The 16,984-nt window shown below is 34.2% G+C and overlaps 1 protein-coding gene across 1 annotated transcript in view; it reads right to left on the bottom strand.

The window, feature by feature from the left end:
- LOC143226890 (uncharacterized) overlaps positions 1-16,984 on the bottom strand; it is a 96,878-nt gene that overhangs the window by 57,386 nt on the left and 22,508 nt on the right. The window contains exons 7-12 of the mRNA XM_076458425.1: positions 11,139-11,339; positions 10,166-10,390; positions 10,058-10,062; positions 5,727-5,868; positions 5,376-5,498; positions 125-517 (exon numbers count right to left, since the gene is read on the bottom strand). Of these exons, the coding sequence (XP_076314540.1) occupies positions 125-517; positions 5,376-5,498; positions 5,727-5,868; positions 10,058-10,062; positions 10,166-10,390; positions 11,139-11,339 (1,089 nt within the window). The remainder of the gene's footprint in view (positions 1-124; positions 518-5,375; positions 5,499-5,726; positions 5,869-10,057; positions 10,063-10,165; positions 10,391-11,138; positions 11,340-16,984) is intronic.

The raw sequence follows: 16,984 nt of genomic DNA, 5'->3' as shown, positions 1-16,984 counted from the left end.
TGGCTTTAAGATTTTTTAAATTTATTTACTAATAGTTCAGTTTAGAGGATTGAAAAGATTCCATGTTTTCCCAAAATGTTATGTTAAAAAACGTAACTTCAGCCCAATCTTCTGTATTACTTACTTTCAGGAACACACTTGTACCCATCTCCACTAAAACCACTTTTACACTCACACACATATCCTCCATACTGGTGTACACAGAGGGCATTTTTGTCGCAGTTGTTAGCTACATCACATGTACTGGGAGAGATTTCTTCAATGCAAACAACACCATCACCAGTATATCCAGGGTTACATTCACACTGAAATTTCTGTGCAGTGGGATTGAAGTTACAGGAGGCATGAGAGTCACAGTAGTTCACGATTCGGCAGTCCTCACCAATACCACTCACGTGTTGGCAGACGTAACCATCTCCTTCAAAGCCTGCTTTACACCGACAAACAGGAATGTCATTTGGTCCAAGGTCACATTCAGCATTAACATCACAATTTAGGTCATTACAGGTCAGGGTTCCTGAAGTGAAAATAATGTTTCACCACCTACGTGAAAGTACTGTCCAACTCAAATAATCCACTAAAAATATGTAACTGCTACATCATAATCTAAATAATACAGTAAAGAATAATGCAGTAAATTATAGTGAATAAAACTACTTTAGTTCCAAAACCAATCCAAATAATTTTGTTTCAAATAATACATCTAAGAATGGTCCTTTTTATCAAAAACAATACAGTTTTACTTTTCTTGTTAACTCACTAAAGCTAACATTTTCCTAAAGTGAAAATGTATTTTCAAAAGATACTTATATCTCTCACACGAAAAACTTTCTCAATTTGTACTGCCCTGTATTAGTGCAAATTTGTCACTAGCCTTGCTACTCCCACTTATTACTGCATACTAACTTGAAGTGATCTTGCAGCATCCCTCCAAAAACATGAATGCAATTCTATCCAACTCTACCCCTATTGTAACTATAGCCATCCTTCTCTATTGATGCCCATTTAATCACTTCAAGACCGATCGTAACTAACCAGACCAAATCACAGAAGAAGTAGGAAGTTTGGGTGGGAAATGTGAGGTAAGTATCTATTGGAAGTACATTTTCAGTTTAGGAAAACGTTAACTTCTGATATAATATACTACCTTCTCTCACTAAAAGATATAATTCCACACTGAACTGGCAAAGGGCCAGTTAGATGTTCCCTTTCAAAAAGCACCCAAAGGATGACCATGAGGTATGAGAAGGGATTAAAAAGAACACAACTGTAAGAGACCATACCACTTCTGAGCCAGGTATACTCTTCATCCTTTACCAAAATACAAAAAGTACAAACTTGGAAGAGTCCTCCCAAAAAAAACACAGAAATAATGAGACCCCTCGTGTAGAGTGGTTAGGGTGTAACAAACTATAAATGTGAGTTTGATCTCAACCAACACCTGACAGCATCTGAAACTGTGCATCAGGTCCATGATAAGATGAGGATTCTTTAACTTTCATCTCAAAAACAGGTACCAGCAGGGAAAAGAGGCTCCTGTATCAAGAACCCACCTCTTCATGTGTGCACCTTCAATACAACCAACAACTACCAGGAATTGACATCCAACAGATGACAGGAAATAAGAGATACCAGGTAAGGTGTTCATTTCTAGTCCAAAACCTGGTGCCACTGAGAATTTTCTCCAGCTATCCAGCAGTAGGAGAAGTGTATACAGCCTTACACAAGTAGGAAATCATGTGTCTTGTCCAGTGACAACCAACACTGGATCTACCAGAAACTGACATTTAACAGATGATAAAAAGGTGGGCCACAAGTCTGAGGTTGTATCACCAATCCAAAACCTGGCAGCACTGGGAATTTATCATCCAGGCCACAGAAAGAGAAGAGTACCAATCAAAGCCATGTGAAGACTTATGTTGCTGGACCATCTCCAACTGATACCCACTCTCTGGGAACAGATATTCAGATGATGGTATGATGGATGGTTTTTCAGCTAGAAGGGCAAAATATAACATATTCAGTGATGATGAGAAAACCCACTTGTAGAGAAAAATATATATGTAAAAACGGCTGGTTTAGGTTGAGAAAATTCTTTATGTAGAGTAGCGAACAATGTTTCAACTGAAGAAGATCAAAACGTTGTTTGCTCCTCTACATAAAACATTTTCTCAACTCAAACCAGCCGTTTTTACATATATATTGTTCTATAACATATTTATATATATACAAGTGTATAGCCCATCAAAAATGACAGAACAAGTACCACCATTTCTACCCATAGTATATTCTAACCTCCAATTTTATAGCTAACTGAAATAAATAAATTTTGCAAAATAAAACTCAACCAACAATGAAGCAGAAAAGAGCAGTTGAGGCAGTCAAATGTCAGTCATTTCCTTAGTGAGCCAAGTCAAATTAAGATCATTCATGAAATGTGACACATTGTGACACATTCATAGTGGAATTATTAGTAAAAATCAGTTAGATTAATAACTTATAATACATAGAAAAGCCAGTGCATTTTGGTAATGCTAATAATGGCTTTTATGTCACATTGCTTAGCACCAAAACTATAATCTAATGTTATATTGTTAGTCTATGTATTGAAAATATAAAATGAAATGTATAGATAACAAAACTGGAAATATATTTGTTGATTTTTAATTCAGTCTCCATTGGTTAAAAAGGTTTGTTTTTTATTAAAAATGTAAATGATATAACAGAAATTATTTAAGTTTAAAAGTCCATCAATATTTTTCCTTTCATGATAAATTTTTTGCACTTGGCTTTAGGCCAGGTGATCCTACACTACATATTTAATCTTATTACACCAGCACTCACCACACTTACAAATTTTCACTGTATCCCCCTTATGGGCCCCTTAAATACCATCACTAAAATAGTAATACACAGACAATAATCAAACTCTTCTATCAAAATATATGCATTTTTACTTTTATGATTCCTCCTATTTCAAGAAATTGCATGTGATATGATGTAGCAAACACACATACTGGCTTTTATATAGGTTAGATATATACATGTAGTGTAGTGCTACACCTATACCCTTGCAGCAGTGGAATTGTATATCAGGTCTGTGGTAGGAAGGGCATCACCTAACCCACAGAATGCCACTGTCCAACTCTCAAACTGAGTGGTATTGGGCCCACTCAGGAGGAGAGGCCTCTATGATGGGCCACTTCCCCAGTGGCTAGAATTTGGTAAGTGGCAAGGACTCCCATAGTCCACTAGAAGAAGGAAAGAGAAAGCGTGTTGGAGAGTCTCAAAAATAGCAGCCCTGACAACAGTGCAGTGGGTGAATGCAGAGAAAAGCAGATAAAGCACATCATCCAACACCTGGTGGTGTCTGGAATGAGAAGTTATGTCTGTGATACAAAGAGCCTTAAATACCACAGATGTTTGGAGATGGGCAGTAATCTCTCCTTTATTCATGTTAGTGCACAAGTGTACCATCTGGGATGAACAAACTTATGAAGCACAACACTGCAAGGCATACCTACAAATGGTGTTGTGAAACACCCCATCTCATTGGTTGGTGCAATATGACCTGGATGAGTGTTATAGATTATTTTTTGAAATCATAAAAAAAATACAATGATAAATTCAATCAATAAACATCGAGGGGCAAACTGAATGGTACATCAGGGCAATGCTAGAAAGAATTTCAATGTCACAGTCATCTAGCATGTTCACAGGTCGTACATTGTTAATTTAAGACTAAGTATGCTTGGTCAGGCAACCCTCACCACTGAATTTGACCCAAGTATATGAAAAAGCCTCCTGCATAGGTAAAAACAAATTAGCTGATGTACTTATTACACAGACAAACAATTACAGCACTGATGATGTTCAGACCTGATGAGATGATAAGTTGAAAAAAGACAACAATTATCAAGAGAAAAGGAAAGAAAATGCCAAGGTAAAGTACTGATGAATTCAACCCAGAAGGGTAATGGGAAAAAGGTCATGGCTGAGGTGAGGATTTCATAGAAGAAACAAATGGACTTTGGAACAATATAAGGTGGCAGTGCACATCATATATCTGAAGAGAGCCATGACCAGACAAAGGAGGTTGGTGGAATTGGAACAGTCATAAGGGTGGGAAAAGGAGAGAAAGGAATGGATTGTGAGACGACAGAACAGATGAATGGACATAGATAACTAGACTTACTGAAACAACTTTCAGAATCCACAAACCAACCTCCAGATACCTCCAAAGGTGGCCCCACCAACCATAGCACAAGAAGGGTGGTCAAAGTAAGATGAATATGAACAATGTAATTGAATTATTGGGGTCTGAATCCTACTAAGGGAGAAACAACACCAAATGAAGTGAGCCCAAATAAGGAAAGTTGGAACAACAATAATCAGAAACATGATCACCCACAGTACATGGGAGTCAAAGCATACTGATCCCTGAATACAAATAGCCTCAAAGACATCTCACATGAACTCCAACATCCATGGGAGGAAAAAAAACCCTAAATAATAGCACGAATGCTCATTCCTGAGAAAGACATGGGTGGAAACTGAGAGATAAGTAAAGAACATTGCATAACTGAATAACACCTGAATTACAAATCCACTAAAAGAGGAAAAAGGTCTGAGCAAGTCCCCCCAAAGCTACACATAACTAAGAAGTATATTCAGCAGGGATGAAATATAAAACCAAAATATTACTGAAGACCTTATGAAGACAATCATCACCATTGTGTCCGGATTGTTGCACAAAATTGGTCAACTCCTGATGAACCAGAGCTGTCACTTCATAAGCCAAGAATCATCATTTTAACCCTTTGGACATGGTTGGTACTTTTGCTGCCACAGTAAGTTGTCTTGACCACCTAAAACTGAATGTTCGTAACTCCCAAAACTGAATGAAGGGATAAGATAAAATAAATCGTTATAACTCTCCAAGAAACAGAATGGAAACATGTGATAATAAATTAACTAATGTAGAAATCCCTAAAATTAAAACTTGTGGATATGTTAAGTAATCTGCAAGCACAAAAGATATCTAATCTGTAGGACTGCCAATTGGTAACTAATTAATATGTGCATGATTATAGGGGCCAGTAGTTAAAATAAGGGTAGTGTTGCACTCCTGTAGAGGGATATTACATGATCATTTGCTTGTTAGTATGCAATAATAAGTGGGAGTAGTGAGTGAAAAAGTATGCTAATAGAGGACAGTACAAATTGAAAATGTTTTTTGAGAAAAAAAATGTAAAATATCATATCAGAATAAATGTTTCTTAATAGCTTATAAAAGAAACATATAATTTTTTTTCTAAATGTTTTATTTATACAATGAACACAAAGTTTCAGCTTAAATTCTAACAGAAACTTACGTTCACAATTCACACCATTACCCGAATACCCACGGAGACATCTACATGCAAAACTTCCAGGCAGGTTAATACATTCAGCATACAGGTGACAGTTGTCTCTTCCAGAAGTACATTCATTTATATCTGAAAACGTTAATGCAGAAGTGACAGTTAGTTCTTCCAGAAATACTTTCATTTATAGAATAAAAATAAGTATAGGAATGCAAGTTGTTCTTTTAATTTATACCTGAAAACATACCCATGAAAAGGACGATTTATGCTCCAAGTGTAGAGTATTTCATCTGCATAAGTAAATCATCCGAGAATCCAACAAACATGTTTCTCGTCAAAATTTCCCGATTTGATTCTTACCTAAGCATGTTGCCTTTTCACCATTCACATCATCTTCATACAGATATTCATATCCTTGTTCACAGACACATCGGAAATTATCTCCTTCTTCCACACACTTACTGTTTGGTCCACACTGGGAGCTTCCTTGTCTGCAGGGGGCCTTCAGCTGTAGGATGGGATGTTGATTTAGAACTTATCAGTAAATACAGTTAGGACTAATTAGGTTAAAGATAAATGTGTTCAGCTGTTTGACAGGATACTAAAAAAAACCTATTAGCCAATAAAGTTATGAACATGTAGATTACGGCTTAGGAATTTCAGCTATTGTACAGAACATTAATTGAAAATGTACTACACAGTAAGGTTAGGAATAATTAGATTAAGGTTAAAACCTTCAGTTGTCAGACATGATATCAAATTAGAACATGCTACTTAAAAAGGTTAGCGATAATTAATTAAGGTTTGAACCTACAGATGTGGAACAGGATATTAATTTACAGGACTATATGCAGAATTCTTGAAGGAGGGGTGGTATCTATTTTGTGAACTCAAAAGCCAACTTAACTCGTACTGTGGAAGGCAAAATCAGTATGCAAGGCAGGTTAATGCTATGGGGATATACAGCCTAGAAAACATGTATGAACTAGGCATTGTGATATTAAATAAGGAAACAAATTTGCATAAAATGTAGCTTAAAAACTGAGTGGCTGCTTACATAAAATATTTTTACATCACAAACATAGGGAGTTTGGTCAAAACTCCCTCAAACCCTCCTTGTGTGCATGCATGATTTAGAATACCATTAGATAAGTTTTAAATTCTGCATTTATAGAATCATACAAAGTATTTCTTTCCTTACAAAAATCTTCAGGTTCTAGATAAAATTCCCAAAGAATCTATTAAAAACATTATGGTTAGTAAGATGAAGACCTGGTTTAATTATCAGAAATCACTGGGTAGTTTCTATTAAAAAAACAGCCAAATGAATCATTTAGCATGGAATCTTTAGTGTTTCTAATAGAAAACCATAAAGTTATTAACTACCTTTCTCCCATTAATCCCCCAACTGCTAGCCCACAATTTCACTTGAGCAAACTGGTACCTTTTCAAGCTCTATTTCAGTTTCAATCATCAGCTTCCAACACACTCAATGAAAACAGTTAAAAAGCTAGCAACTAAAATTATAACAGCAATTAAATGTGTAATGACTTTCTCTCATGACAGAAAGTTCCTCTCAAACTTAAAGCATGGAAATACACCCCAGCCATTCATGTACACATCATCAGCAGCTATACTCTCATGACAGAAAGTTCCTCTCAAACTTAAAGCATGGAAATACACCCCAGCCATTCATGTACACATCATCAGCAGCTATACTCTCATGACAGAAAGTTCCTCTCACACTTAAAGCATGGAAATACACCCCAGCCATTCATGTACACATCATCAGCAGCTATACTCTCATGACAGAAAGTTCCTCTCAAACTTAAAGCATGGAAATACACCCCAGCCATTCATGTACGCATCATCAAAAGCACAGTCTTACATGCAAATTAATTAATATACAAGATTTACAAATAAAAACCCTAATTAACACACAACACAGTTACACCCAGACATTAATCAAACAGCAACATAAAACCAGCTGTGATAATTTCTGCCAATCAATAGACCAGCACATATCAATAGTATGTAATAATGTAACTGCCAACACCAATGTAAGTAAAGCTAACAAGTTCACTAATTATCTCACTGAGTTCTTTAAAATGCTGGATCTCATGTGATTTGACAATTATCACTTCAAAACCATAAATGCCTTTATCTCCATCAACTGCTCCCTATTCAACCCACATTTCCCTGCACCCTCAGACACACATATCAAGACTTCCTACTCCAACAATAACATCATTCACCCAGTTAGCTGCACCAATGTTAAAATTCACATTAAAATGCTCAAAAACTTGATACTGGAAGAAGGTAAAATCATCAATCTCATTTTTAAAATCTCCCTAAGGGACATATCTGCTACCTCACCACTCTCTATATCACTTAAAGCAAGGTTTTAATCCAAGTGCTGAAAAATAGTTGTCATTCCCAAAACAACTGACAACTAATCAGCTTGCTAAACAGTACAAGTAAACTACTTATGAAAATAATCTCTGACAGACTATTTGTTGTATATACAAGACTGTTTAGTATAAGTGCTATCATTTAGTTTGTTTTGTGACTTAATATTTAATGAGTTTTTAGGTTTCACGATAGGAGTGTTGAAGGTTCATCATTTTTAAAATGTTAGTTGTGACAAGTTTTGTTACATAACTCTATACGAGTTGTACATTGTTTATACAGTTTAATTTTTGTCTTAGGTTTTGTTATATTGTTGATGGCACTTTTCTCATTGCGTTAAGAGAATATTGTTACATCATAGTATCTCATAGCTTCTGGATCGTTTGATGCCTCAGTTGGACAACATACAGCTGTATTGTAACAACAGAAATAGGAAAAATAATCTGTCTTGTCAGTTGGGTAAAACGTAATTGAACCACTCTGTGTGAACTTTGACAAAACAAAATAATATAATTATTTAAAGCTCTGGATATAACTGTGGTCATAAACAGAAAAAAACGTTAAGTCAGTGAACGTGAAACTAAGTCACATGATTTTTTAGTTTAGCCAGAATGAGCAATATTTTAAAATGAGTTTCACAGTTTAATAGAAGTCAAAAGAATGGTTTATCTTGCCAAAGCATGTTCTAAAGTAATTGAGTCAACTGTGTAGTCTTTGATGAAAAGGAGTCATTTATTTAAAGTTTTGGATACAATAATGGCAAAGAAAGTGGTAACATGAGTGAATGTACAGTGAATAAGAGTGACACAAATGAAGAATTCTTCTTGTTAACTGACTTATAATGTAACAGAATCAGCCTCTGTGGATTTTTAAAAGGTAACATGAGTGAATGTACAGTGAGTAAGAGTGACAGAGAAGATGAATTCTTCTTGTTAACTGACTTATAATGTAACAGAATCAGCCTCTGTGGATTTTTAAAAGGTAACATGAGTGAATGTACAGTGAGTAAGAGTGACAGAGAAGATGAATTCTTCTTGTTAACTGACTTATAATGTAACAGAATCAGCCTCTGTGGATTTTTAAAAGGTAACATGAGTGAATGTACAGTGAGTAAGAGTGACAGAGAAGATGAATTCTTCTTGTTAACTGACTTATAATGTAACAGAATCAGCCTCTGTGGATTTTTAAAAGGTAACATGAGTGAATGTACAGTGAGTAAGAGTGACAGAGAAGATGAATTCTTCTTGTTAACTGACTTATAATGTAACAGAATCAGCCTCTGTGGATTTTTAAAAGGTAACATGAGTGAATGTACAGTGAGTAAGAGTGACAGAGAAGATGAATTCTTCTTGTTAACTGACTTATAATGTAACAGAATCAGCCTCTGTGGACTTTTAAAAGGTAATGAGTGTTACTTATAGTTTTAGATACAATAATGATATTCTACAGTCTAAAGAATTTTTTGTACATACAAATATAGCCATGGACAAACTTTGCTCTTGTAATACATTGGTTTCCTTTTACTCTGTGGTTGCTTTGGCTTCACTTTCTTTAATGTAGTGTGTTCTTTAACATCTTTTATTTTCTCTTCAATTTCTGATTTTTTCATCTTGTCTTAATGCATCCTTCAGTTTACTTATTACAGAAATAGTTGTCATTCAATACATACTTTCACTGAGTGTATAATAAACTGATTTAATGCCTAACTATACCCCAAAGGACCTCACTACTTATTGCTTGATGAGTGCATAAGGAAACCTAAACAATATCTCCTTTGAAAACCAACAACTATGATTCTTAAATATGAACCCATCCTGCCTTGGCAATATACTTGATATTTAAAATTTAATAGCTTACAAAGTTTTATTATCTGACAGAATAGATATACCAGAATAATAACTACAGTATTCTAGACTACAACTAGTTTATAAACTGAACTAAATTACTATAATTTGTAAATTCTGTATTACATTATATACTTTAATAATTACTTCTAAACTTAAACATCTCTCATATTTCTCTAACATAATCCAGTGAACAATACAAGCAACAACTAGTCACAGGACCTGCTCTGGTTCTAATGTAACAGATTTATTTATGGTATTAGGTCCTTCTCTGGTTCTAATGTAATGGACTGATTTATGGTCAGGTGACTTCATATGGTTCTAATGTAATACACTCATGATATTAGAACCTTCTCTGGTTCTAATGTAACAGAATGGTTTATGGTACTAGAACCTTCTCTGGTTCTACTGTAACAGACTGGATTTTGATATTAGGACCTTTACTGGTTCTAATGTAATAAACTGGTTGATGGTATTCTCAGGTTTTAATGTTACACACTGGTTTATGTCATAAAACCTTCTTTGTTTCCTATGTACCAGACTGACCTGAGCGAGGAGATATTTTACTTGTCATGGCATATCTCAGTATCTCTTCTTTCTCGTTGTACACAATGAATGTTCTTCCATGCTTGAGTTTCATCGAGTCTAGATCAGGATCGTTACTACCAAACTTACATTCCAAAAATGAAATGGTTTGATCTACCTGGAAAGGAACTTCTAAGCCATTGTCTTGAAGACGGTATGTACGTGAGGAGTGAGAGCGAATCAACCCTGTAAAGTAAATATAAATAAAATTATTATAACATAGCATGTCATAGTAAACCATTATTAATACTGCAATGTAAGTTAAATAATCAGGAGATGGGAACAGCTTGTAAACTTGAGTAGCTCACATACATTCTTATATCATTTTAGTGGTTGTGTAGCAGTCTAATTAAATAGTACAACAAAATTATTATAATATTTTGGTGGTTGTGTAACAGTCTAATTATATAATAAAACATAATTATTATACCATTTTAGTGGTTGTTTAACAGTCCAATTAAATAATACAACATAATTATTATACCATTTTGGTGGTTGTGTAGAAGTCTAATGCAGTGATATAACTCCATTACTATGTCATCCTGATGCTGGTACAGTAATTTTCCAGTGACTGAAATAGTTTTCCTACATTATACAGCCATAACAAGTCACAAGTTTGATTCCTTGTGTTTTCACTTCTTTTGAAAAATCCTAATTTCTAACAGTTGTGTTCTACCCACCATTCAGATTATAATAAATCAACTTAACTCTCATATCATGTTCTTTTGTTATATGGTATCTATTCTATTATAGCTACCAGTGAACATAACTTGTTATTAAGAATACATTAATTACTGTTAAACATTATACTATGATAGTATATTTGATTATCCTTTGTATGTAACTTCCACAATTTCATTTTTGGATTTTGCATCTTTTCTTGTCCATTCTAATGAACATTACTCTATCATATTCCACATATTTATTATTTTACCATTTGAGATTCTTGTAAATTCCTCCTCATACTCATTCAGAATTATCTTCGATCCAATTGGGACAGTTGGAAGTGAGCCTCTGATTTGTGTAACTACCTGCATTTGGTTGTAAACATCAGGTCCTAAGAAGTGATCGTCAATTGTCACATGATGGCCAGTCTGTGGAAATTCAATTTCCACTGTTCTGTTAAAAGCTCCACCTATTGAGAAATGTCAATATTCTATATCAGATTGGTATAGCAGTTTTTTATACTGAAAAACAATCACGTTAAAATATAGCTGTAACAGTACCAATCATAGTTTCAAATTACTTTTTAACAATGTAAGGCTTAACTATAAAAAAACACACAAAAAATGACATTTTCTGACATAATGAGTGTAGAATTTATATTATTAGTTTAAGCCAAATAGTTTCAGTAACACAATTACCATCATCACAGTAATAACTTTATTACCAAAAATAGTTAGCTGTAACTAAATATTATAATTCTCATTGTGCCAAAAACACTCAGGTTTCATGTTTTTACTCTTAATGTAGTAGCACAATATGCCTGTAAAAATTTAAATTAATGTTTAAGTTTCTCACTATGTTAGAAATCCTTCCTGAAATTATGTATTAGAAGAAAAAAATAGCAGCTGTGTTGACAAAAATAGCTTCTTAAACTTTAAACTAGGATTAGCCAGTAGAGAGGACCAGAATAATGAAGTGAAAATGAGAAGCACAGAAAGAATGTACAAAGGTAGTTTTAATTGTTATTATTGTAATGTTAAAAGTATAAAAAATCATGACTTCAGAGTGCTGGTCAGAACAGAGAATTTTGACATAGCTCTTTTAACCCAGTTATCCTTTACTATGCATGAAAGTTGTAGTGTCTCACATTCAAAACTATATTAAACTACTTTTTTGTTTGTGTTATACCAGTTAGTAATCTAACAATCTACATATAAATAGTATATAAATTTTAAGTTCTTAATTCTACAGAAAAATTGTAAAAAAATTCTTAATTTCCTCTGGTATGACACATATGACACATATTTTCTCCAGACATCTTGTCTTTTCAATTTTTCACCACCCCTTGAAAAAGTAAGAAAGTACAGTGGTACCTTGGTTATCAAACTTAATCCATTCCAGAAGGCTGTTCGAAAACCGAATCAATTCTTCCCATAAAAAATACTGTAAATTAAATTAATCCGTTACAGACCTCCAAAAATTACGCATTATGAAGCATTTTAAATAAAAATATTGCTTATTTATACCTGTATAACAATACTTACATGCATAAAGTCAACCACAAAAACTATAAACACAATAAAAAACAATAAATGAAAGTTTAACTGCACTTTACCTTGTGCTGAGGAGAGCTATGGCTTAATAAAAGGTGGTGAGGAGAGTAGGAGGATTATTATTGTTTGGAAGTCACCTTCCATAAAAACGTCAGGTAACTCTCCTTCTGGGGTTTTTTTCTGTCTCTTTGCACTGCTACAACCTGCTTGAGACTCACTGTACCTATTTCTCACGAAAGACTTGTCTAATGAGGTTTGTTTCTGCTTGCATTTTAAAATGTTTCTGAAGTAAGACATGACATTGTCATTGAAAAGGTTTATGCTGCAGTTTTCTACAGCTTTGTCAAAGTGAAACTTTTTCACAAAACTTTGTCCTTTTCCCCATTTTCCACACGTTTCCTTGATTAGTGAACTAGGAACATCCTCCCTTCCCTCCTCCTCATCTGAAGACACTTCCTCAGTTAATTCTTTCGTTGCTCCTTCTGAAGATCTTGGAGTTCTTCCATGGTGAGCTCAGTGTTGTGGTCTTCCACCAACTCCTCCACATCGTCACCACTCAAATTCAAGCCCATGCACTTGCCTAGTGAGACAATATCCTCAACAACAGGCTCAGGCTCAAAGCCTTCAAACTCTCTATCTGCTACTGAGCCTGGCCACAATTTCTTCCAGGCTGAGTTCATGGTCCTCAAAGACACTTCCTTCCAGGCTTTGTCTATGATCCTCATGCAATGGAGGATATTACAGTGATTTTACCAGAACTCTCTGAGGGTTAACTCTGTGTCAGAAGTCACTTCAAAGCACCTTTGAAACTGTGCTTTGTTGTAGAGTTTCTTAAAGTTCGATATGACCTGCTGGTCCATGGGCTGAATGAGAGGAGTCGTGTTAGGGAGCAAGAGCTTCACCGTAATGAAACTGTACTCCTCCACCAACCCGTCCTCCAAGCCTGGTGGGTGAGCAGGTGCATTGTCCATCACAAGAAGGGCCTTGAGTAGCAACTGTTTTTCCGTGAGGTAATTCTTTACACTTGGGGCAAACACTTCATGGACCCACTCCATAAAAAATTGCCTGGTTACCCATGCTTTACTATTAGCCCTCCACATGACATTTAGTTTACTTTTCAGGACATTATTTTTCTTAAAAACCCTCTGGTTCTCAGAATGGTACACAAGCAACGGCTTAAGTTTTAAGTCCCCACTTGCATTACTACATAACAATAGAGTTAGCCTGTCCTACATTGGCTTGTGTCCTAGCAGTGACTTCTCCTCCTTGGTGATGTAAGTCCTCTTTGGCATTTTCTTCCAAAAGAGGCCTATTTCATCACAATTGAACATTTGTTGGGGAATAAAACCCTCAGCTTCTACATAGTTCTTAAATTCCCTAACAAATTTATCAGCAGTGTTTTTGTTAGAACTGGCACCCTCCCCATGTCTCACCACACTATGTATGCCACTTCCTTTCCTAAATTTTTCAAATCACCCCCTAATAGCCTTAAAGGCATCACTTGTATCAGCATTCATTCCAGGGGTGTTTTTCAGGAGGTCAGCATGCAACTGCTTTGCTTTCTCACAAATGATGGTCTCAGAAATACTATCACCAGCTAACTGTTTTCTCTTTACCCAAATCAACAACAGTTTTTCTACCTCTTCCATTGTTTGTGATCTTTGTTTCGTAAGCACTGTCACTCCTTTTGCAACATCAGCTCCTTTGATGACCTCTTTATTTTTCAGTATGGTGCAGACTGTAGACTTCACCACACCAAACTGTGTAGCAAGGTCAGACACGCGAACACCACTCTCATACTTCACTATGAGATCTTTTTTCACCTCTATTGTGGCTCTAACAACGTTTCTTTTTGGTTTGCTGGTTTCATTATCCTTTTTTAACCCCATGGTGGCTTATTTAATCAGAATATTTAGAAAAACAACAAAAGAAAAAGAAAAATGAGAATGTTCACAGCAGATTTTAGCGGGGGTGTGGACTGAGCAACAGGTGTGGGTAAAATGTTATAGCCGAAAATGGTCGAAGGGTCATTCGAGTCATCAGTCGGGTTATTTCAGGGGTTCCGGCCACAACCGCTTGGTTCGGGAACTGAGTTTATGTTCGGCAACCGAGACATTTTTTTCTCAAACAATATGTTCAAAAACCGAATTGTTCGAGAATGGAGTCGTTTCAAAACCGACTGTAAATGTAAATTACTCTCTATAGAGCAGTTATTACTCAGACAAACCATGTGTACATATCTCTCTTTCAGAATATACCAATAGTTCTTTCTTTTGCTTAACTATACATTCAACCAACAGAAATCCAAGGTCTACATCTATCTGTTTTGAACAGATAATACTCAATTTCTCTCAATGTTCCAGTGAGAACCTTAACAATTAGCTTGAGTGAATTTTTAATGGCATTTTTACATGACATTAGTCGATGTTTTTGGTGCATTATTTAACTGAGCAAAAATTATTTAGTGCATTGCTACCATCAGTATAGAAAAGTAGGGTTAACTGTCATCAACAATCAAAAGCATGAAAAAAAATCTGTCAAGTAATTCATTTCTTGTTTTTCATAAAAATCTGTCAAGTAATACATTTCTTGTTTTTCATAAAAATCTGTCAAGTAATTCATTTCCTGTTTTTCATGTTTATTCTTTATTTATTGTTATAAAGTGAAAAATAGGATTATTTTTAGTTTAGTTAAGATTAGATTTGGTAAAATAAATTAGAATAATATAATAATATTTCAAGAGACAATGCAGCACATTGGTAATGTAATTTGATAGCATAACAGAAAGTAATCGATAAAATATAAAGTTGTACTGAAAAACAAAAACATGTGAAATGTATTTTGAAAGTTTTAGAAGTTATAAAAAGGAAACTTGACATTTTTGGGATGATATAAGTATTTTTAATCTTAACATGAAAACTGCTTTACACATTGACTATTAAAACAAATACTTAATGCATTAATGGACAAATACTACTTTTAATTTATTAAAAATAATTCATTAAAAAGATATGATTTTTTTATGTGTGTAAAATATGATTACAAAACTGCACAATGAGTTTCCGAACACCATGTTGTAAGTTTGAATCTATTTATATTTCTGTTAGTGGTTATAAGGGAAGAGAATGTTTAGTTGAAAGTTGTTATAGACAATTAGATGAAACTGATAAAGAATTCAGCTGTCAATAAAGGTTATAATTATAATTTCATACTTATAGATTAGAAAACATTAAAATCGCAACATAAGGAAAACATGTTTCACAAACTTTCCAAGATTTTTATTTATTTATTATTATTTACTGCAACAGTTGCTTAGGGAACCTACGAGGAACAAAGTTATTTTAGAATCACCATTAATTTCTAATGTAGTAATAGCTGATATGGTAGGAGATATGAAACATCTGGATGGAAGTGATCATAACTTAACTAGATTTGATGTCTTGTTCAGTGTAGAAACAATGAATAATAACAATTTGGTTACAACTTTTAAAAAAATAAATTTTCAAAGAAATGAGACTAGAATTATGTGAAATGGGCAACTGGAGTGATTGAAGACTAAAGTTCTTAGATATTCAAAACAAACATGTTTGTCAAAGACAAAAAATGGTTGGCTACAATAAAAGAACCTGACTGGCTCACAATAGGTATAAAGGATAAATAAAACAAAAGTTTTGTATACATGAGAAATTTAAATTCATTCCTACAATAGGAGACTTGGAGGACTATAGAAGATGAAAACAACTTGTCAAATGGAAAGTTAAAAACTGAAAAAATACTGGCTGAAAATCTAAAAATACATAGTAAGGATTTTTTTAAAATACATTAAGGGAAAGCAAAGCGATATGATAGAAGTAGGGCCTTTAAGGAATGATACTGAAAGGTTAATATCTAATAATTAGAAAAGGGATGGATTATTAAATTATTATTTTTATTTAGTTTTTTATTAACGAAAACTTAAGCAATATTCATCAACATGGACAGTTATTAGATGATAAAAAGGTTGAACAAGATGATAAGTTAATTCTGAACTTGTTAAGAAAACATTCAAAATTTATAGAATGATAAACGGTGTTGAAGGAAGTTAGGGATTCTACATGTGAGCAACTGGCTACCTCTTTTTCTATGTTCTTAAAAAGAGATCAGGTGTCAATGGATTGAAAGTTGGATAATGTCATTTGTATGGTAGCTAATAATAATTGTTCCAGTAATTACAGACCCATTAGCCTTATATGAGTTGTGGGACAACTTTTCAAAACTCTGATAAAATATACTTTGTAAAGTTATTTAACAATGTTTAGAAATAAATCAGATAGTCAACATGGTTTCACTAGGGAAAAATTTGCTTTACAAATCTTTTGATATTCTTTGAAAATGTTACTGTTTATATAGATGAGGGTATGGGTATAGATTTGGTGTATCTGGATTTTCAGAAACCATTTGGCAAGATACCACATAAAGAACTTGTTATTTCTTTAGGTGTGGAGGAATAGGTTGGACAGAAAATTAGACAGATGGAAAATAGCAGAGGTTTGTCATAAACAAAGTTCAGTCTAACTCAATT

The sequence above is a fragment of the Tachypleus tridentatus genome, chromosome 9 (assembly GCF_004210375.1).
Source record: "Tachypleus tridentatus isolate NWPU-2018 chromosome 9, ASM421037v1, whole genome shotgun sequence".
In the NCBI taxonomy this organism is placed as follows: domain Eukaryota; kingdom Metazoa; phylum Arthropoda; class Merostomata; order Xiphosura; family Limulidae; genus Tachypleus; species Tachypleus tridentatus.
This window is presented reverse-complemented; position numbering and strand designations above follow the sequence as displayed.